Raw genomic sequence first — 22,096 nt, 5'->3', positions numbered from 1 at the left:
GCGTCTGCCTTCGGCTCAGGTCATGATCCTGGGGTCCTGGGATCGGGCCCCGCATCGGGCTCCCTGCTCAGTGGGGAGCCTGCTTCTCCCTCTCCCACTCCCCCTGCTTGTATTCCTGCTGTCGCTGTGTCTCTCTCGGTCAAATAAAGTCTTTAAAAAAAAAAGTATAGAAAATAATACAACACATAGGCATGAGCCCACCACTAGTCAAACATAACAGATTTAATACTTTCTGCTGTTTTTTTAAAAAACATTAAAAAAAAATGGAATATAAGCAATCCAAACAAAGCCCTCCATCCTGTTCTCCATCCCTCTCCCTTGAGGTTGATATAAATTGCTCCCATCTATGTTCTTAGGCTTTGACTATGTTTGCTTTGTGAATTTAAAAAATTTACACAAATGGTATTGGATTGTCCATACCTTTTTGCAACTCGCTTTTTAAAAAAACTCAACTTTTTTTTTTTTTTTAAGATTTTATTTGACAGACAGCGAGAGAGGGAACACAAGCAGGGGGAGGGGGAGAGGGAGAAGCAGGCTTCCCGCTGAGCAGAGAGCCCCCCGTGGGGCTCGATCCCAGGACCCTGAGATCATGACCTGAGCCGAAGGCAGACGCCTAACGACTGAGCCACCCAGGCGCCCCAAAACTCAACATCTTTAAGATCTATTTCATTCACTTTAATTAGCTGTATGAATACTCCTCCACGTAGATACTCAATTTCGGGTTCACGGACGTTTACCACCACACATGGTGCGTGAGTATTCCCGCTCACACACGAACAGTCCCCGCGTTCAGTGCATAGAATACCAGGAAGCGGCTGTGTAGCTTCGCGGCGCATGCGCACTTCCAATTTTACCGGCCTGGCCCAAGGAAGAGCCAATTTACGGGGGTCTCCCGGAGCCTCGTGGCTGACCACAGCTGCCCATTTACCAACACAGGTCCTTAAGTTTTTACGTAAACTGCTGTCCAGCCAAGCACCCCCCACTGAGTATGTGGCATTTGTTTTTATTGTGAATGTGGGACTTCACATCTCTATTAAGTTAATATGGATATTGGGACCATTTGTTTAACCAACAGACTCAGCATCGTGATACACATTTGGCAGGAGATGAAACATAACCTGAGTATTTCAAAGGGTTACTGTTATTTGTTTTTGACATTTGTGATATTCTGCTGGGTAAATCTGGAATTACTTGACGTTCGGTAATGCTCACCTCCATTTGTTTCCTAATAAAACCCAATATACTTAATGGTAATCCATTTTATGACCCACTTTCCAGGCACACACTTGGCCAGAACTTGTACTGAAACTCAACTTAAACCTGATAGAAAGCTCGCCTTTATGCTTCAGAAGTTCATCAGATTTTTATCTTCCAATTCCACACCACTTCCTGCCCCGCAACCCTTCTCCCAAAGAAGAAGCTTGTTCCAAGGCTGAACCAATAGGTCAAGGCACAAACTTTGGGCTCTGCTGTTGAGAAGGCAGTTGGGCCAGAGCTAATCCGAGGGGTTTTTCACTGGGGAAGGGGGAGGGGCTTCCTGCAGTGTATAGAACGCTCTATACTTCGCATAGAAAAGGGGATTTGTTTTCGGGGAGGTGACTGGAATCAGAAAAGCAGGATCTGCTTTTGCCTAGACCTCTAGATCAAGGGCAACTCAGTCTTTAAAGAGGGACTGCTCCAGCATGGAGAGTCAAATAAGTATTTGGATGTGTTTTGTTGACTAGTGAACGCGATGCAAACATTTCTTTTTTTTTTTTTTTAAAGATTTTATTTATTTATTTTGACAGAGAGAGACACAGCGAGAGAGGGAACACAAGCAGGGGGAGTGGGAGAGAGAGAAGCAGGCTTCCCGCGGAGCAGGGAGCCCGACGTGGGACTCGATCCCAGGATCCTGGGATCATGACCTGAGCCGAAGGCAGACGCTTAACGACTGAGCCACCCAGGCGCCCCGCGATGCAAACATTTCTACATTCACTGAAGCAGCTGAAAAAGGCAGCACTGGTTCAGCTAGATCTGTCTCTCATGGAAGTGCTGAACCAGTTCTTTTTCTTTGCACATTAAAATGATCTTCTATCCTTTATTCACAATCTCCCAAAGTACAAGAGAAAAAAAATCACTAGCTCGGTGGTTTCTCTCTTGCTCTGAGTAACTTCCTTCACCATCAGGGATCTGTCAGCTGCTTATGGGCCCTCTGCAAAGCCAGCACTTAAGCACCACCACGTCTTCGGACTTGAGAAGCTCTCCAAAAGAAGGACCTGAGCATTTCATCAAGTGAGATGACACATGCACGGTGCTTAGAACCATGCCTGGCACTCAGTCCGTATCTTTCGTGGCCTGAGGGGTCCCACCGTGCCTTGCATGTAGAGAGGCTCTCTGCTTGGTATTTAATGTTTTGCTGTCATCATCTTAAAATTCTTCATAATTTTTGAACAAGGAGTACCACATTTTTATTAGCTACACTTGCCTGATCGAGGGTGATCCGGCTCTTACAGGTTTACACTGAGCTTCACCAACTCAGCCAGCTCACACTGGGGGGCTCGGGACACCGACTCTTTCTGACAATTCCCTTCCAGGCCTCTAGAGCACTGACCACTGTTCCAGTCTCTTTTGCAGTTGCCCCCACCCCTTTCTATCAAATGCCTCTTTTCTCTGAAAAAACAAAACCCAAACCAAAAAACCCCCTAGCTTTTCTGCAGGGCATCCGATTGATGTGTGATCAGTTCCCTGGGGCTACCCTTTCTGTCCCTGTGGCTGCAGACAGCTCTCAAGCCTTCTCTTGACCTGTAATTTACAGCCTGTGGAGCTCATCCTGCAGCTGACTGGTTTTCTCTAAATTGTATATTTGCAATTAATTGCACTCCCAAACTTCCTTTCACTTTCCACTCCCGCCTTCTGTGTCCACAGCCTCTCCCACACCATCTGGGGGGGCCTGGTCCCACGTCTGACCTTGCAATGCTCTTACTCTAAGCATTACCCTATCTAAAACTCACATTTCATTCTTTGAATTTTCTGCAGAGGAAGCAGGCAACCTTCAATCCACAATATATTTTGGGAAAAGGACATTTTCCCCACACTTACCCTGGCTGCCATGTACAGGCATATTAAGAGGCAAAATAGGGGCGCCTGGGTGGCTCAGTCATTAAGCATCTGCCTTAGGCTCAGGTCATGATCCCAGGGTCCTGGGATCGAGCCCCGCATCGGGCTCCCCGCTGGGCGGGAAGCCTGCTTCTCCCTCTCCCACTCCCCGTGCTTGTGTTCCTTCTCTCGCTATCTCTCTCTGTCAAATAAATAAATAAATAAAATCTTTAAAAAAAAAAAAAAAGGCAAAATAGTATAAGGACAAGAATCGGGACTTTAAGGCAGGCAGATCCAGATTTAAACCCTAGTCCCATCACTTACTTGTAAGAACTTGGGCAAGTTGTTTATCTCTGAGCTCCATTTCCTCATTTGTAAAATGAAGATAATATATATCCATGGGGTTACTCTAATTAGATGAGAAAATGTATGTAAAACACTTAGCACAGTGCCTGCACATAGTAGGAGCCTAACAAATAGTGTTTATGGCCAGTAAGTATGTAATTTGTAGGTAGCATTAATACATACACTACGTGCCCTCTTGGACACGTATCAGATGCTCCAGAAGAAGCAAGAAATGTGGTTGGCAAACAGGACAAGAAAAAAGTTCATTTGTAATAGAGATGATTTCGAAGTGCTGTGAGAGTACAAGGCATCAAAAGTAACATTCCTCTTGGGGCGCCTGGGTGGCTCAGTCAGTCTGTCTTCGGCTCAGGTCATGATCCTGGGGTCCTGGTCGTGATCCTGGGGTCCTGGGCGGGCTTCCTGCTCAGCGGGGAGTCTGCTTTTCCCTCTCCCTCCTTTTGCCCCTCCCGCTGCTCATGCTCTCTCAAATAAATAAATAAAATCTTTAAAAAAAAAAAAAAGTATTTTTTTTCGTGGCAGCATCTAGTGCAAAAGGCCAGAGGAAGGGAAGGATATACTGGGTAGGCAGGCTAAGAGCTGGAAGGTGGGCATGATAGTGTGGGCAAAGTTGGGGGCACAGCTGGAGGACAGACAGTAGACCTGTTTGGTTTGGGCCGAGGCAGGTCTAGTTAGGACCAGACTGTGAGGACCCTGCTGAGCCTGGATTCCATCGGGTCAGCAAAGTTTAGCAACTTGTGTCCTGAGGAGGCGGTGGTCCTGAGGGCGCTGAGGGAGTGCGGGGTTTATAGGAGGATGCTGCCACACCCCCAGCCCTGGACAGGTCTGTAGTCACGGCAGGCTGCAGGGCAGGGGAAGAAGATGAAGTCTGACTGCCGATACTCTGACCATGGAGTGCCCGCTGCAGTGTCATGGCCCCGAATTTGGGGCCGGGGATGGAAGGGACAAACGTGAAAGCTGTTTCCCGGGAGAAGCGGTAACAGGCAGGTTTGATGCTAGAAGGGGAGGTGATGTAAATGATGAGGGAGGTTTCATGCTTGTGTGGCTGAAAAAACAGTATGAGGAGAGGGAAGGGAGTTTTTGTTCGTCTTAAGACAGAGCCCACTGAGGGACATCCAAGTGGAGATGAACATCACTAATGACAACCAACACTCCCTGAGCACGTGCTCTGTGCCCCTTTAACTCTAACAATGACCCTGTGAAAGAGGTACATTACTGTCCCCATTGCTCCGATGAGGAAACTGAGGGTTGATCCTTGTATCTATTAGGCTGGGAGGGACCCCTCTTCCCATCCACTCAAGAGCGGTAGGGAATCGAGAAAGGAGGAGATGATCAGAGGGTCCCCGGACCCTTGGTCCCAGACCCCTTAGCAAAACAGGAAATGGAGTCAAATTCCCAGGGGCAAGGTTTGGAAAAACTAGAGGAGTGTGGCGCTGAGCCAACACTCCTACGGGAGTTGCATGCAGAATCAACTAGAGAGGGCTAGAATCAACATGCCATCGTGAGGGGCCAGGGAAGCCGGCGGCAGGGGCAGGGGAAGCAGCCCGGGAGAGCTGAGGGAGTGGGGAGCCCGGGGGGGTGGGGCAGGGCTGGCCCACAAAAGGGTCCGGGCAGAGATCCAGCACAGCAATAAAGGGGGAGGCATCTCAGGGCTGGCCCAGGGTTTGGTTGGGGCTTAGGGTGACATTTGCATTTTTATGCTTGTTAGCAGTGTGTGGAGGCAGGCTCTCCGGTGAGAGAAGCCCGAACTCTGGAGCCTGGCAGACCTGGATCCGACTTCTGGCTGTATCGCTGAGTCCTGTGGTCTTGGGCGAGCGAGCTCCAGCTTGAGAGGATGGGGGTGCCATTCCTGGAATGTGGGATCCCTGGGAGGGGAGCAGGGTTGTGGTGGACGGCTGCATCTGGGGGAGGCACACAGGGGTGCCCAGGCTGTAGCTATGACCGTGGGAGTCATCGTTAACAGGTCACCCAGGGGGACAAGGTGAGTCGGAGGAGGTGATGTGGGATAGGGCTCTGAGAGGCGGCACGTGGGAGAGGATTAAGATGGAGATAAGACCAGGAAGAACACTGGGAAGAAGAGCCAAGAAGAGCCAAGGTCTAGGAGTTAGACCAGTCTGGCACGGGGTTATGGAAGCCGAGCAAACCCTCCTACCAAGGCACGAAACTCCCTGGCTCAACGGCTTCAAGAAGAGGGGAACTACCCTAGAGGTTAAGTTGCCCGCCCCCCCCAGAGGCCTAAGCGCCCCCTCCCCAGGAGTGAACAAACCAGGGCAGTTTGGGGGTCTCAGGGACAGTGAACAAACGCATCTGCTCCTGAAGCCCTGACATCAGCTCAAAAGGTAGACTCCGGGCACACACACCGCCCCCAGCAGCAGCACTGCAGAGAAGGCAGAGAAAGGTCTGAGACTCCACGCCAAATCCTCCCCTCCCCTCCTCCCGTCAGCCCAACGGCCCTGGGCCCTGCTGCTCTGCTGCTTGGAGCAGCTGGGTCACACCCAGGTCAGGAGGCTGGCAAGAGCTCTCCTCCTCCTTCCCTTCTGTCTCAGATTCCTAAGTACAAAGGGGTGCTAGCCGATTCTCTTGGGGGGCTGCTCGCTTGGCGGTGCTGGCGGCAGAACCTCTAATTTCAGAGGACCCCGCAGGGAAGGATGATTGTTCCTGAGCTCTGGGGTTCTCATCCCTGGAGGCGCCCAAGGCTGCAGAGAGTCACCCCTACTTCAGGGGCTTTGGATGAAACTACACCCAGAGAGAATCTCCTGGAGGGCTGCGCCCCAGCCCAAGGACCTGGTCCCTCTCTCCCTCGATGCACGGAGTGCTCCAGGAGTGGGTCAGCTGCACAGCAGAGTCCTCCTCTCATCAACCACGACCACCACGTGGGACAGCGGTTTGCCTACCTTGGTGTCTTAGAGCTGGGCCAAGACTGGGGGCTAGATATTTTTACTCCAAATCCCATTCTCTTCTGTAATGCTAAGAACACATCTGATACCTATGAAATAGTAACTAAGCCCAGAACCTCAGAGCCTGGGGTGATCTCGCCCCGCTTCAGGGCTCCTAGAGGGAATACTTAAAATAGACAACTGATAAGGAAGTATATACATCAGCCCTAACATTCTCTCGCTTCTGGAACGAGGAATACATGAATACCAACTGGAGGGGGAATGTTAAAGCATGCGTGATACAATGCACATTTTCACGGTTAAGACATTTCCTTTAAACCCTGGAATGAATTGTGTTAATTCCCAGGCATGGCAGATGGGCGCGTTGCAGGGACTGAGAAGCAGCTTGCTCCGGAGCAAGTGACATCACTGACACTGAAAACAGCAGGTCGCTGTGGCAGTTAACCCCCGGGGCTGCACGCACTTTCAGGAGAGGGGTTCACACTGACGGATGGCCTACTATGTGCAGTGTTCATTTTTTTTTAAAGATTTTATTTATTTTTATTTGACAGAGAGAGACACAGCGAGAGAGGGAACACAAGCAGGGGCAGTGGGAGAGGGAGAAGCAGGCTTCCCACCAAGCAGGGAGCCTGATGTGGGGCTCGATCCCAGGACCCTGGGATCATGACCTGAGCCGAAGGCAGACGCTTAATGACTGAGTCGCCCGGGCATCCCTACGTGCAGTATTCTTAACATTGCTTATCCTGTGTGATCCTCAAAATGAGTCTGTCTGTGATTGAGAGCAAGGATTCAAACAGATATATGTGTCCATAGCAGCATTATTCTAACAGCCAAAAGGTGGAAGCAACCCAAGGGTCCGGTGATGCACAGATAGATAAACACATTGTGGTATATATGAATGTTATGCAGCCTTAAAAATGAAGGAAATTCTGAGCCATGTTATAATGTAGTTGAAACTTTGAGAACATTATGCTCAATGAAATAAGCCAGTCACAAATGAACAAATACTGTAAGAATCCACATAGATGAGGTACCTAGGGTAGTCAAGTTCACAGTGACAAAAAGTGGAATGGTGGCTGCCTGGGGCTGGGGGCGGGAATGGGGAAGTCATATTTAATGGGTACTGAGTTTCAGCTAGTTAAGATAAAAAAATTCTGGAGATGGGGCGCCTGGGTGGCTCAGTCGTTAAGCATCTGCCTTCGGCTCAGGTCATGGTCCCAGGGTCCTGGGATCGAGCCCCGCGCATCGGGCTCCCTGCTCAGCGGGAAGCCTGCTTCTCCCTCTCCCACTCCCCCTGCTTGTGTTCTCTTTCTCACTGTGTCTCTCTCTGTGAAATAAATAAACAAAATCTTTAAAAAAAAAATTCTGGAGATGGATTTTTTTTTAAAGATTTTATTTGAGAGAGAGAGAGAGAGAAGCACACTTCTGGCTGAGTACAGAGCCTGATGCAGGACTCAATCCTAGGACCCCAGGATCATGACCTGAGCTGAAGGCAGACGCTTAACCGACTGAGTCACCCAGGCGCCCGCCCCTGGAGATGAATTACTGCAGCGACATTGTGTATGTACTTAATGTCACTGACCTGTACACTTAAAAATGGCTAAAATGGTAAATGTTATGTTCTATTTTAGCACATTAAATTTTTTAAAAAATGATTCTATAGGGTAGAGGTTACTCTTCTCCTTTGATAGATAAGAAAATGGACTCAGAGGAAATCGCACAGCCAGACTGAATGAGGGTCCATCTGCTTCTAGAGCCCCCACGTTTCCTTTATAGTATATGCTGCCCCTTCTAGAGCTCAGGATAGTCCTGGCCTGACTGAGGGGCTCCGTGTTTCCAAGATTCTTCTGTGACACAACGGAGAAAAGCCCAAGTGAAACTGGACCTAACTGCAGTTTAGAAACAGAGGGGTAGGTGTGGCTAGAGCTTGAATTACAGGGCTAAATCTGAGAATTGTGCCAACATCCAAAATTGTGAAATGAGGAGCTCCAGGCTTCTCTCTAACCCAGAATGATTATCTTCACTGCCGAGCATCCAATTTAAATTCATTGTGTTTAATACAAAGCCACAGCACAGAGCAGGCTATCTCCCGACATGCAGTTGCCATGGAGACTGGAGATGATCCTCAAAGGGAGTTATGTGGCGGAGAGAAAGTGGCTGCCAGCTTCTAAGAAGCCAAGGGGCCTGGGGAAACCATTCTAAAATAGAGCCGCACAGAGGGGCCCTTTGTCATCCTCCTCCTTAGCAAAGCCCCTTCTAATCCCAAAGCGGGAAAGTTAACAGGCAAGCAGGGCACAACCGTCTTTATTAAAAGCCCAGGCTGCCCACAGATGCCAGAGAAGAGGGATTTATCAACCATCCAGAAATACACCACATGTAACCCAACTTGCTCTCCTGCCCCGGTCTACCCTGACATCGGCGAGTCCGCGTGTTTGTCCCAAAGCTAAGTGATAACAATATCATCAACAAAACTGCCGAGGGAGGTGGCCCTGGGGCCTCCCTGGATACAAGGCGCCCAAGAATGGGGCTGGAGTCAAGGCTGGGAGGCAGGCAGACCTGTCCCTGCACTGATTAAAATGGCAAGTATTTCACTTTCTGAGACTCAGTTTCCCCACCTGGAAAAAGAAAAGATAATAAGATAATAAGACCTGTCCAAGGGGGGCTTTAAAGATCAAAATAAGTGAATAATGGATATACAGGTGCTCTGACAAATGGGCCTGGACAGCTCCCCACACCACTCTCATAGGAGGCAGGGGACAGAAGCTCATCTGCAGGTCCTGTGCAGAGCCACTGAGCCACCAGGAGCCACCTGGGGGCTGGGGATCCCAGAGCCCATCAGAGGCTCAATATGCTCCATTCTGAACCCTGTATTTTCCACACAGCAGGAAAAATATACTCTTTGATGGGCCACTATGTCTAGGGCGTAGAGATTCGGAGCTAGCGTGCTCTCCCAAACATGAGTTCTAGAGTTCTAGAGTATCTTAAGCCTGGCAAGTGACTCAGGGCACTGACCCAGAAGAGAAATCACAGCCACAGCCCAAGCCTGGTGGTAACAAGGGATACCAAAGAGAATGGAAACCTGACAGAGGAACCAGGAGAGGGTGGCAATGGCTCAGTGGTTAGAATTCCAGTCCACAAAACCTTTATCTTCCTCTAGGTCCCTCAACATGCCCCAGCCTACCCCTATTCGCCACTGACTAGTCGTAAGGCAGAGAGGGGGCAGGATGGACTCTTCCCCATGTCGTCCTCACAGTTCACTGTTCAGTAAGATACACATCACGTGAAGACAGTACGTCCACATCAGTGTGTAGCCCAGCTTCATGGAAGACAACATCCTCGAGGCCCTCCCCTCGACCCCCAACAAAGTTTCTTTTAACACATACACACGCACACACACACACTCGTATCTCCCCCCCCTCCCGCTCCAAATAACTTGAGAAAATTTTAAAGAAAAGTCTTAACTTTTAGCTAGCAGAAAGGGACCATGCTAAGGGCAGAGAATATTTATCAAGAATTTGGTTAATGCACTCAGTTTACAGTTCTCTTAAGTTTTCAGCTCATAGCCTGTACTAAAAAAAGTTTGCTCCCAAAGACAAAATAGCCAAAACAAATTTGAAAAACAACAGGGGGACCTGGGTGGCTCATTTGGTTGAACGTCTGACTCTTGATTTCGGCTCAGGTCCTGATCTCAGGGTTGTGAGTCGGCTTGAGATGTTCTCTCTCCTCTCCCTTTGCCCCTCCCCACCGCTTGCCCCCCGGCCCCGGCCAAATAAATAAATAAAATCTTTTAAAAAAAAGATTAACAAAGCTGGAGGACTTACACTACCTGCTTTCAAGTCTTACTGTAAAGGTATACATCTACCATATGACCTAGACATTCCATTCTTAGGTAATTATGTAAGGGGAATAAGCATACATCTGCACAAATACTTGTACCTAAATGTTCCTAGTAGCTTTATCTACAATAACCAAAAACTTAATAATGCTGAGTGGAAGAAACTGGGCCAAAAAAGGAATACATACTGGATTATTCCATTTATATAAAAATGTTGGAAAATGCAAACTAATCTAGTGTACCAGAAAACAGATCAGTGGTTATCAGGGGCAGAGAAGGATGACAAGGGACACAAAAAAACTTTTGGGGGTGATGAATATGTTTATTATATTAATGGTGATGGCTTCACAGTATATATATATTTCAAAATGGATCAAACTGTACACTTTAAGATTTTATCTTTTTAAGTAATGTCTACACACAACGTGAGCCTCGAACTCACATCCTTAAGATCAAGAGTCGCATGCTCCACCAACTGAGCCAGTCAGGTGCCCCTCAAGATATATGCTTTAAAAATGCGTGACTTATTGTATGTCAATTATACCTTAATCAATTTGTTGAGAAAAAAAAAATACACGGATTAAAACAAAAAAAGGGTGGTTTCCTAGGTTGCCTAATCATGACCTTCTTCATTCTATTCATACTCCTCCCCAAAATAAAGTTCACCAACATATATTGTTTAATTTTTTAAAAAGATTTTATTTATTTGAGAGAGAGTCAGAGAGAGAAGGAGCAGGGCGAGGGAGTGGGAGAGGGAGAAGCAGACTCCCCGTTGAGCAGGAGCTGGATGTGGGGCTTGATTCCAGGACCCCAGGATCATGACCTGAACAAAAGGCAGACGCTTAACTGACTGAGCCACGCAGGCGCCCCTAATTTTATTTCTAAATATTAATTGAGAATACTGTGGCGAGTTCCAATCTAAACACGAAAGTTATTTATGGATCGGGGTTGGATTCATTAATCTTTAGTGGTACTTCCAGCTCTAAAATTGTGTGTGTGATTGAGCATGTGCGAGAATGTGAAAGTGTATGAACGTGAGTGTGTGAGTATGAGAGAGAAAAACTGATCAGTGAGAAAGTTCTTATTATAGTTGCCCCATAGTTTTGGTTTTTTTTTTTTTTTAAAGATTTTTATTTATTTACTTGACAGAGAGAGAGACAGCGAGAGCAGGAACACAAGCAGGGGGAGTGGGACGGGGAGAAGCAGGCTTCCTGCCGAGCAGGGAGCCCGATGCGGGACTCAATCCCAGGACCCTGGGATCATGACCTGAGCCGAAGGCAGACGCTTAACGACTGAGCCACCCAGGCGCCCTATAGTTGGCCCATAGTTTTGAATTCGTATAGTCACTAAGGATCATTATAGCTCCTAATTTTTTTTTTTTAAGATTTTATTTATTTATTTGAGAGAGAGAATGAGAGACAGCACGAGAGGGAAGAGGATCAGAGGGAGAAGCAGACCCCCCGCTGAGCAGGGAGCCCGATGCGGGACTCGATCCCGGGACTCCAGGATCATGACCTGAGCCGAAGGCAGTCGCTTAACCAACTGAGCCACCCAGGCACCCTATAGATCCTAATTTTTAATTAATAAGAAATAAAAAAGGATCAGAAGGAGAAAAAATGTGCTTGGCTGCACTGATCACTTAAAGGAATCACGAGGCTAAAACCACCAAGGGAAAAGATTCGGCATCTACACACATTCCTACCTGTCAGACAGGGCATCATTCTAAGACGTGTACCTTACACTCAACATAAGACTATGATAACCTCACATCAGAGGCAACTACAGCAAGGTCTGGGAAAAGAGATATTTACCATTAAGATTTTTGAGACTTTCCATAAGGCTATGTTCAAATATTTCTTGAACTATTAAAAAATATGCAGGCTTTAAGAAAAGAAAAAGGAGAAAGAAAAGAAAGAAAAATATATCGTTCATGTACTATATGTATCACTGAAATATACATGCAACACATGTATTTTTTTTCTTTATTTTCTTTTTTTAAACCCCAAAGGATGAGAATATAAAAGCAGAACTTCTTGTACGAGATATGAAAGGTTTCCAGTATGTTTGGGATCATAGAAGGGGGCGTTTATTTCTATTCTCGAACCAAAGGTTTTAAGATGTGATAATCTCTATATAGATAAATTCTTTGCAAACACTATTCTAGAAATTGAGGAGCTGCTTGGTCACCATAGGAGATTTTTTTCCAATACTAGATGTAAAATTTATAAGAAACAATAGATCTCCTCTTACATTTATTCTAAGAAGGGTCAACCTGGCCTACATTTTGCCTGACCAATTAATGTAGGTGCAGAATGAAAGTTGCCAGCAAGGTATTGTTAAGCAAGGTAAACGGATTTGAAGCAGGACATCTTTTTTTTTTTTTAAAGATTTTATTTATTTATTTGAGAGAGAGAGAATGAGAGACAGAGAGCAGGAGAGGGAGGAGGGTCAGAGGCAGAAGCAGACTCCCTGCCGAGCAGGGAGCCCGATGCGGGACTCGATCCCGGGACTCCAGGATCATGACCTGAGCCGAAGGCAGTCGCTTAACCGACTGAGCCACCCAGGCGCCCGAAGCAGGACATCTTTAAATAGCTCCTGATGCCTGCAGTTTATGACTGGCTATTTCTGCTTTTAAGAGAAAGAGAGAAGAGAGAAAATTATCTAGAATTCGTCACCATTACTATTAGACTCCATTTGAAATCTAAAACACACATAGTCGACCTAACAGTAGGAACAGAATCAAACTTTTTAGTTCCTATTTGATGCCTAACAGTTTAATATGTAGGCTCATGAGGAAACTGTGCAAATGTATTTTCCAGGGGTTGGTAGCACGATCAAGTGATTGGTTGATTGATTTAATGGACCCTCATATAGTGCTATTTTAAGTTCTTTACAGATAGTAACTTGATTAACACACATAAAATACTCTTATAATCTCCATTTCCCAGAGAAGAGATTGAGAGACAGAGAGAGATTAATTTGTTCAAATCACACAGTCAATATGGAGCTAAAATTCAGATTCTAATGGTATACTCCAGTCTGTGCTCATCACCACCACACTGTGCTGACATTCATGTGTTTCTTGAACATCTACTCTATGTTTCAAGCTATGTGGGTCTGTGGTGGGTCATGAGTTAAATATAAATTGTGGTCTCTGCCCCACAAATACTCTTCAATTTAGCTGAAAGACAAACTACACAGGAAACAATTTGAAAGCCCCAAGAAGACAAATTATTTCAGCTGGGGAGGAGAAAGCGGGATCCTGGATCTGAATTAGCTGGAGGGAGAACATGATGTGGGCTTGGTAGGCCTTGAAGGGTTCCTCGGATGGTGGGAAGGGATAGCAGCGGGGAGCGTGGGACATTCACCGGGAGAGAAAACCCTCTTGCTGATACATGTGCATGTGTTGGGAATGAGGACTGGAGGGAGAGGCAAGGTCAGATGGGGAGCTGCCCAGGGTGAAGATCCAGAAATCCCAACTTGACATCTTAGACAACGGGGAGTCGCGGCAGGTTCTCAAGCAGGAGCACGACACGAGGCGCAGAGAGCTGTGAAGTGAAGGGTGGCCAAGGTGATTTTTAATTTAAAATATGTAAATATGAAGCCTTCAAAAGATTTAAGTAGTTGAAGCAAAACTGGTGGAGTGGAGATGGGCCAGGGCAAAATGTCTATAGGATGGCCATGGTTCTGCTTGGGATCCCCCCAGCCCAATGGTAGGCAGATGACTCCCAGTGAACCCCGCCCCATACAGTCCCCTCCCAGGAGTATGGAAGGGGCCCTGGGAATAAGATGGGGCACCATCACCCATGTGTTTTGTTATATGGCACAGTTGACTTTAAGAAAGGGAGATGATCTCAGTGGACCTGAGGCTCATCAGGTGAGCTCCTAAAGGGACAGGGTTCTTTCTGGCAAAAGAGATTCCAAGTCCGAGGGATTCAAAGTGAAAGAGTCTCTGTGGCTGGCTTTGACGATGGAGGGGGCACGTGGCGAGGAATGGCGGCAGCCCCAAGGAGCTGAGATGGGCCCTCAGCTGATAGCCAGCAGGGAACGGGGACCTCAGCACTCGAGCGTCAAGCAACCGAATTCTGCCACAAGCACGTGAGCTTGGCGGAGGACTCTGAACTCCGCATGAGAAAGCAGCCCAGCCAACACGTTGACTGTATCCTTGTGAGACCCTGAGCAGAGAGCCCAGTCACACTGTGCCCAGACTTCTGACCTACAGAACTGGGAGCTAGCATGTGGGTATTGTCTGAATTTGTCCGGAAGCAGCAGAAGACGAATACAACCCTGCGCAGGTGCCGGGTCCCACTGGGAGAGGCAGAAGGGACGACCTCCAGGTGGCTTGGAAGGGGAAGCCACTTCATGAGGCACTCACGGAGATCTTCGTGGGACTGCAGGGATTCCGAAAGGGGAGCGGAGCCCAGCTGTGCGGATCCCCACTAGCACAGCCACACCGGAAGGGTGGCAGCTCCGCAGGAAGGACAGGCATGGTGTGGCAGCAGCTGGCCCCGGAAACAAGCCGGGAGGAGGGTGGATTCTGAGAGAATCTGTCAGGGTGGCCTGCTGGCAAAGCCAGGGACACAGAGGCAGCCTGGGCACTAGATGGGACAGTAGAACAATTTCATTGCAAAGTCGAAGTGGGTGGATCTAAGAGCCTGCAGAGAGAGCCAAGGGTGGGCCTAGGGTGGACGCGGGTCGTCACAGCCTGGGGACCGACATTGATCGTAGGCGTACTCTGTGCCGGGCACGGGGGGAAGCGTTTTTCACGCATCCTCATTTAATCCCTACAACACCCATTTGTAAAGGGCGAAAACTAAGAAGGATGTTACTCCTCCAAGGACGAGTGGTGTCTGCTAAAGCCACCATGGCAGGGAGGCAAAGAGCTCGCTCCACTGTCTGCCCAGTGCATGTCAGTTCTGGGATGACTTCATCTGGTCCAGGCAAGTGTAGAGCCATCGTGTCAAGGCACCCACCAAGAGGTCACAGGCTGTCTGAAAGGGCTGACTATCCTGCTCTGGGGTTTCAGCAGAGCCCCTGAGTGGCATGGTGAAAAGACCCTCAGACTGAGAAACCTGCATTCTGGTCCAAATAACGCTGGGACTTGGGGCAACTCATTCATTTTCCATCAGTGGGAGGGTGGAACTCGATTTCTAAAGTCCCTTCCAGCTTTTTACAGGAATGAAGACACAAGTGAACTTGGGAACATTAATAAGCAAGACCATAGGGGCGTCCGGGTGGCTCAGTTGGTTAAGCATCCGGCTCCTGGTCTCGGCTCAGGTCATGATCTCAGACCTGATCTCCATGCTGGGCATGGAGCCTACTTAAAAAAAAAAAAAAAAAAAAAGCAAGACCCTATGAGTCTGGGTCCTGATAAGCAGGAAGTGTTATTGCAGAGCTAAAAGACTGGAAAGACATTTTGGCCAGAACCGAACAGAAACAGGGTACTGAGTCAAGAAAGGAAGGAAAAAAAAAAAAAAAGGAAGTGACCAGCATTTAAAGTTTTAATTCCAAAAGAGCAAATTTCAAAGGCAAAGTAGAAAAACAGTCTGCACAATGGATAAATGGGTTCCTCGGTAAGGATGTTGGCAGGCCGGACACCACAGGGAATTTATTTATGTCCTAGCCTGTCCAATCTCAGGACTCTGCCAGACAGGGCCCAGGCCTCTGCAGTGAGAGAAGGCAAGGGAGGGTCAGGACCCTCCACTGGGGGCGGGATGTCACAGACTGTCCAAACCTATTGGCCAAGCACTCTTCTTGGATTTGGCTTCCCTTGTAGGGAAGAATAGATGTCCTGCTGATGCTGATTTTGAGTTAATGGGAGCATGTCTCTGTGACAGATGGTCCTGGCACAAACGAGAGGGAATCTCTGGACCCTCAAAGAAGAGGGACAGACCCAGCCGGACTTCCGTTTGGTGACACCTCTACCATGGCCAACTTCTCACTCCCTGATGATGTCGGTGGGATACAGACAGGAGGGGAGAACACAGGGCCAGGGAAATCTAACAAGTCAGGGGTTCTTGGACCCAGGCTGGGATTTGGGAGCCCACTGACCGGACCCAGGCATGTGAATAGAAGGAGAGAAGCAAATAAATAAGACTGGCAAGGGCAAGGCAAAGCAGGCCTGAGCTTTCAAAGGGGATTCAGATGTCAGCCTGACACATAAGGTGAGGGTCAGACCTGCAGGAGTCACAGCCAGGACAACGTGCTTTTCAAGAGTGGAACTTTTCAAGTTCCTTATTAATCCCCCTGCCAATGTTAGAATCATCAGGGATGCTTTAAAAAAAAAAATACTGATGGAGGGGCACCTGGGTGGCTCAGTCGGTTGGGTGGCCGGCTCTTGGTTTTAGCTCAGGTCATGATCTCAGGGTCGTGGGATCGACCCCGTCAGGCTCCGTGCTCAGCAGGGTTATCTGCTTGGGATTCTCTCTCTCCCTCAGCCCCTCCCCCTGCTTGCACCCTCTCTCTCTAAAATAAATAAATAAATCTTAAAAAAAAATACTGATGGGGGAAGAGACAGACCTAGAGATACAGATTTCACCGATGTGGCATGGGCCCTGGATACTGGTGTCTTAAAAAAATTCCCCAAGTCGTTCTTTTTTTTTTAAGATCTTATTTATTTATTTGAGAGAGAGAGTAGGGGGAGGGGCAGTGGGAGAGGGAGAAGCAGACTCCCCACTCAGCAGAAAGCCCGATTCGGGGCTCGATCCCAGGACACTGGGATCATGATCTGAGCCGAGAAGGCAGACGCTTACACAACTGAGCCACCCAGGCGCCTCTCCCCAAGTTGTTCTAATGTAATTTGTTTCCAAGGGTTGAAAACCACTGGCCGAGACGGTGGTTCTTAATATATTTTTGGAGGAGCGGGAGGCAGAAAAGGCATCTAGGAAGCTTTTCCCCATTGCCCATGCCTGCCCCCTCTATCAACATCTTAGTGAAGGGGCTGTGCGTATAGGTTAAAAAGCCTGATTCTGATCTTCCCAGAGCGCAGCGGAGGGCCATTGGTGGGGTGGAGCTCCAGAGCTTGCATTAACATTCTTTATTAGGTAACATTAGCTCCACACAAGAGAATACATATAACTCATAAGTACGTTAAGCAGAATAATAATAAAAGACCTCATGACCCAACTGAAATCCCGGACCTTTATAAACACAGTTGGTGTTACTTGGTCTCCCTCCTCCCTCCCGCCCCCTGCCTCCCCGCGGGAGATAACCTCCTTCTTCAATGGGGTCTGCATTATTAACAAGCAGGTGGTCTTGGCGCTTTGCTTCCAAGAAACCCAGGTTCTGGGCCTGGGGAGGGCAGGGCCTGCAGGTTGGGAGGGTGTGAGGAGGCGGGGAGGAGGATCAAGGGCCCGGCTGTGAGCACGGGATGCAGAGCCCGGGGAGCCAGGCAGAGCCTGCCACAGCCTCTGAAAGCAGGCAAAGCGTTTGTTAAAGTGCTAGAGAAATCCCTTTAGACCCAGTACAATGGAGACCCAGATGCTCTCGGAAAAGCCAGGCTTTCAACTGTTTTGTTTTCCCAGCCCTGACTGCGGCTGCCAAATTGACAGGCACGCAATAGCTCAGGGGGTGCAGAGTTCGAGGCCCCGCAGATCTGTCAGATAAGAACAAAAAGATGCAGCTTGATCTCTCTTTCTCTCTAGGCTAATCACTCGGGTGAGCCTTTCCTTAGGATTATTATTCAATTATAAACCCAGATGCTTAAAGCGAATCAACTGCTACCTTCCTTAGAATGTACAAAGTAGGTCAGCGTTGGTCCACCAGGGTGCACAGCCTCTGAACGAGCGCCACAGGCCGTGTGAATAATTTAGTGGACACATCCCCCCGAGCGGCACTGCAATAGGAGCGCATTTTCTCTCCCCGGGAGATTGTCAGCACCCCGAGGAAAGAGGATGCCCAAGCGCCCAGCTGTAGGAGCACCAGAGGGAAGGGGAAATCGGGAGTGGAGGGGTGGGAGTACCAGGGCAGGAAAACAGCTCTTGGAAGGCCGGGAGACTGAGGCAGAACTTGGGGCAGGGTCTACGGATGGGATCCAGGGGAGACTGAGTCAGGGACTGCATGAGGAAACATGTCCAATCTGAGGGCTGGGGCACAAGGACATCAAGATCCAGTCTTGCTTAGGGGATAGATAGAATAAAGAGTGGGTTTAGGTAGCCAGGGGGGTGGCTTAGGATCTATGGGCCTTTAAACACTCCACAACTAGAGCCTGAGATGGAGTGGGGGGCCTTAAATCACACAGGGGCTTTTATGTGTTTTCCAGAGGCAGCTGCTCCCATGGATGAGAAACCTGGAAAAGATCAAGAGTTACTCACCACCTTGCACAAAGATGCACGTGCTGAGGTTTTCATTGGCTATAAAGAGCTAAAGGCTCTCAGGGGAAAAGCTGTCACTCCTGGCTAATGAGGTCCCGGCAGATGACAATGTGAAAAATAAGACAAAGAAGGCCAGCCTGCCCTCTGAGAGGTGGATAGAGAGCGTGGTGACAGCATGGCATCCGACCTTGGACTACAGGTCTCCCAGGCGGGAACAGGAGCCAGAAAGCTACAATTTGGGGTGCCAGGCCTGAGCATACTACAGCAGGGACCCCAGGGATAATCAGAGTTATGCTGATAGTAAATACTATGGCCTCTCTTACATTATTGCTGGGAGTAGACCTTGTGACAGCCAGTCTGGAAAATAATTTGGTGGTACCTCCTAAAGCTGAGCACATGTGTACCCTGTGACCCAGCAATTCCACTCCCAGGAATGTGCCCCACAGAAATGTGTGCACAGATTTGCTGAAAGAAGTATACGAACATTCATAGCAACAGTATGACTGGCAACCACCCAAACACCCATTGATAAGTACTGTGTGGTACATCAGACTACAAAGCAGTAAAAGCGAATAAAATACAACATGAATTTCACAAAAATAATGTTGAGCTAAGGAAGCTGATGCAAAGGAACAAACCACTTAATTTCATTTATATAAAGTAAACAGTCAGAACCAATCTACGGTGAATATACTAAAAACCATTGACTTCTATACTTTAAGTGGGTGAATTGTATGGTGTGTGGATTATATCTCAATGAAGATGTTTGTTTGTTTGTTTGTTTGAAACTGTGGTATTAGAAGTCAGGATAGTGGTTATCCTTGGTAAGGAGTAGTGACTGGGAGGGGGCATAAGGAGGGACTCCGGTCTGGCAATGTCTAGCCTCTCGATTTGGGTGCTGGTTACAAGGGTGTGTTCAGTTGTAACAATTCTATATACTTACAACTTGTGCACTTCTTGGTATTTATGCTATGCTTCAATAAAAATAGAAACGACAATGACCACAAACCAAACAGGCTGGGCCTGGCCTGGCTCCAGTACATGGGGATGGGGAACTGGATATGCTCCCTCACTCCGGAAAGGTCCTGTCACTAGTGTACCCTGCAAGAGGACCCCGCAAAAGTTTATGGGGACGGGGCTCCCCATTTCATCAGTGAGGCATTACCCACAGGTCCTGGGGGAATTCTCAGAAGAGAAAGTGGGAAGGGTCTGCCTACAGCCTCTCTTCTCTGGGCTCCGCTAGGGTAGGCAGATTTGGCCCCAGATGCTGAAGTATCAGTCCTGGAAGCACCCTTGCCTCAGAACAGGCTAGGCCGCAGCTACTGTGACTCCTCGCAGCCCAGCCTTCCAGGGGTCTGGTCTGTTGCTCCTGGACTGGAAAGGGAGGATATCTTCAGGGAGACCTAAATAGCCAACTGCCTGAGATGGGCCAGCCCTAGAACTGTGACCGCAAGGCCAGCCTCTGCCTGCCCCAGCCAGGCTCCTCAGAGGCGGGTTTGGAGAGCCTTGTCAGCCACCGCCTAGCCAGGACACCTGAACCCCCAGGAAAATGGATCCTGGGGGGAGACACCTGAGCATGGGAGAAGGGCTCCCCGAGAACCCCAGGTAGAACAGAGGTGGGATTTTAGGGTGCAGGGCCATTGGGGATTTGAGGCTGTGGGCCAAAGTAGGACAGAGGACTGACTATAGCCCCTGGGCCAGTAGCTAGTAGATCCCTTTCTCCCAGGGAGTGTTAGAGGCCAAGGCCTTTGGAAGTCAGACAGCGTAAGGGGCAGCCTCCCGGGTCAGGAACTTGTAGTCCTTGAGATTCTGATTCAATTCTGCATTTAAAAAAATCTTCAGGCGTGCCTTGGTGGCTCAGTCAGTTGAGTGTCTGACTTCGGATCGAGCTCCACGTCAGGCTCCCTCCTCGGCAGGGAGTGTGCTTGTCCCTCTCCCTCTGCCTCTCCCCCAACTCGTGCTCTCTCTCTCTCAAATAAATAAAATCTTTAAAAAAAACCTTCATAGGTGACTCTGATGCATAGCTGGGTACAGAGACCCACACAGATTAAGCATCATTCACTGATTCACTCAACAAACATTTCCTGGGTAGCTACTCTGGTTCCTGGTCAGGGCCAGGCTCTGGGAAAGCAGAACAATACTGTCAGGCCTTAAGGAGTCCATAGTCTGCTGTTCACGGAGAGGTTGGCATGCGACAGATAATTACAATGCAGAGGAATGACAGCAATAACAGGTTCCGGAGCACAGAAGAGGGATAAAAGAACCCACATGTGACTCTTTCCTCCTAATTCATTTGTTTCACAGGCCTGAATTTTTGTATTCTGCATTCAGGAACATCCAGCAGCTCAGGCCCCGCTCAATAACTGTAAACAGTGTCCATGGCCATGCCCTCTGAAAGAGGCTCACCACATTTTTTTTCTAGCTGTTTTTAAAAATAATGAACAAGCTAGGAGAGATAATACAAGATCGCTCACTATGTCTGTTTCATAATTACTGCCATTAAAATCATCTAGAAGAGAAATATCTATTTGTCACCATCTTTGGGGAATTAATTTAGCTTATCACACATAAAGGAGTCCATCAGATCAATTCCTCATTCCTGTCACATACAGGCACAATAACAAACATCAGCAAATTCTCTTCTTCTAGGTCTGCGTTACATGCCATAGAAATATAAACATAAAATCAGTGTCCGGCCTCAGTACATAGGTAAGTGATGTGGTCAGTAAAACAGGCCCACATACCTCCTTTTCGGTAGTCATGGAGATCTAGGACATCTAGCCTGGAATTTCCTATGTCAGTTGCCACAGTGGCCCCAGGAGAGCACCCTTCTCCTTTGAGCAACACAGCAGGGGCATCCTGTTCACATGGGTCTAGTCTGGAGCAGCCCCACAAATGGAAGAAGCCAAAAGGAAGGCACCTTCAGCAAACAGGAGCATTACCTTGGTCCCGTGGTAGAAGTCGTCCACACATGTAGCGTTCATGAAGGTCTGATGGAAGTGGGTGCTGGTGTCAATGCCTCCAGGGATCACCAGCTTCCCAGTGGCATCGATCACCTTGGCCCCTCCAGGGATCATGAGCTCACGGCCCACCTGCTGGATGATGCCATTCTCGATGTAGACATCAGCCTCGTGGGTGCAATCATCGTTCACCACCTTGCCTCCCTTGATGAGAATCCTCACGCTGCCTGAATTGGCAAGCATGTTCCTACGGAAGGTGAGAGGGAGGCACTGGTCAAGGTCAGAGTCCCTTTTCACTGTGACTGAGGTCCCACTTCTTCCCACCAGAGGCCAACCTCCTTGGGCAGAGTAAGTGAGCAGGGAAGAGAAGGAAGTTTCTCCACAGCCTGAGAACATCGGTCCTACAACCGACTGGGGTCACAAGCCTCCCATTGACCTCCTAGTGGGACTTACTGGGAATCATGATACAGTGGCAGTAAGGATGAATCTGGGGCCCAAAGAAACATCAATGTTTACCTTCCCAAAATGCTGTGTAGGTTCAAAAGCATTTTCATACCTACTGTGTTGTTTTATTCTCGAAACCACCCGAGGAGTCACATTTTACCAACAAGAAAGCTGAAATTGCTAAGTAAGGAATCGATGGCTTCTAAGCAG

The 22,096-nt window shown here is 48.4% G+C and overlaps 1 protein-coding gene across 1 annotated transcript in view; it reads right to left on the bottom strand.

Annotated features, from left to right (window-relative positions):
• Positions 1-21,685, bottom strand: part of DPYSL5 (dihydropyrimidinase like 5) — a 50,600-nt gene extending 28,915 nt beyond the window's left edge. The window contains exon 1 of the mRNA XM_045883726.1: positions 21,425-21,685. Coding sequence (XP_045739682.1) covers positions 21,425-21,685 — 261 coding nt within the window. The remainder of the gene's footprint in view (positions 1-21,424) is intronic.
• Positions 21,686-22,096: the final 411 nt, after the last annotated feature.

Source organism: Mirounga angustirostris, unplaced genomic scaffold, assembly GCF_029215605.1.
Source record: "Mirounga angustirostris isolate CCGP_5_RB_7025 unplaced genomic scaffold, mMirAng1.0.hap1 SCAF_10, whole genome shotgun sequence".
NCBI lineage: Eukaryota > Metazoa > Chordata > Mammalia > Carnivora > Phocidae > Mirounga > Mirounga angustirostris.
Note: the sequence above shows the minus strand (reverse complement) of the source record. Positions and strands in the feature narration are given on the sequence as shown.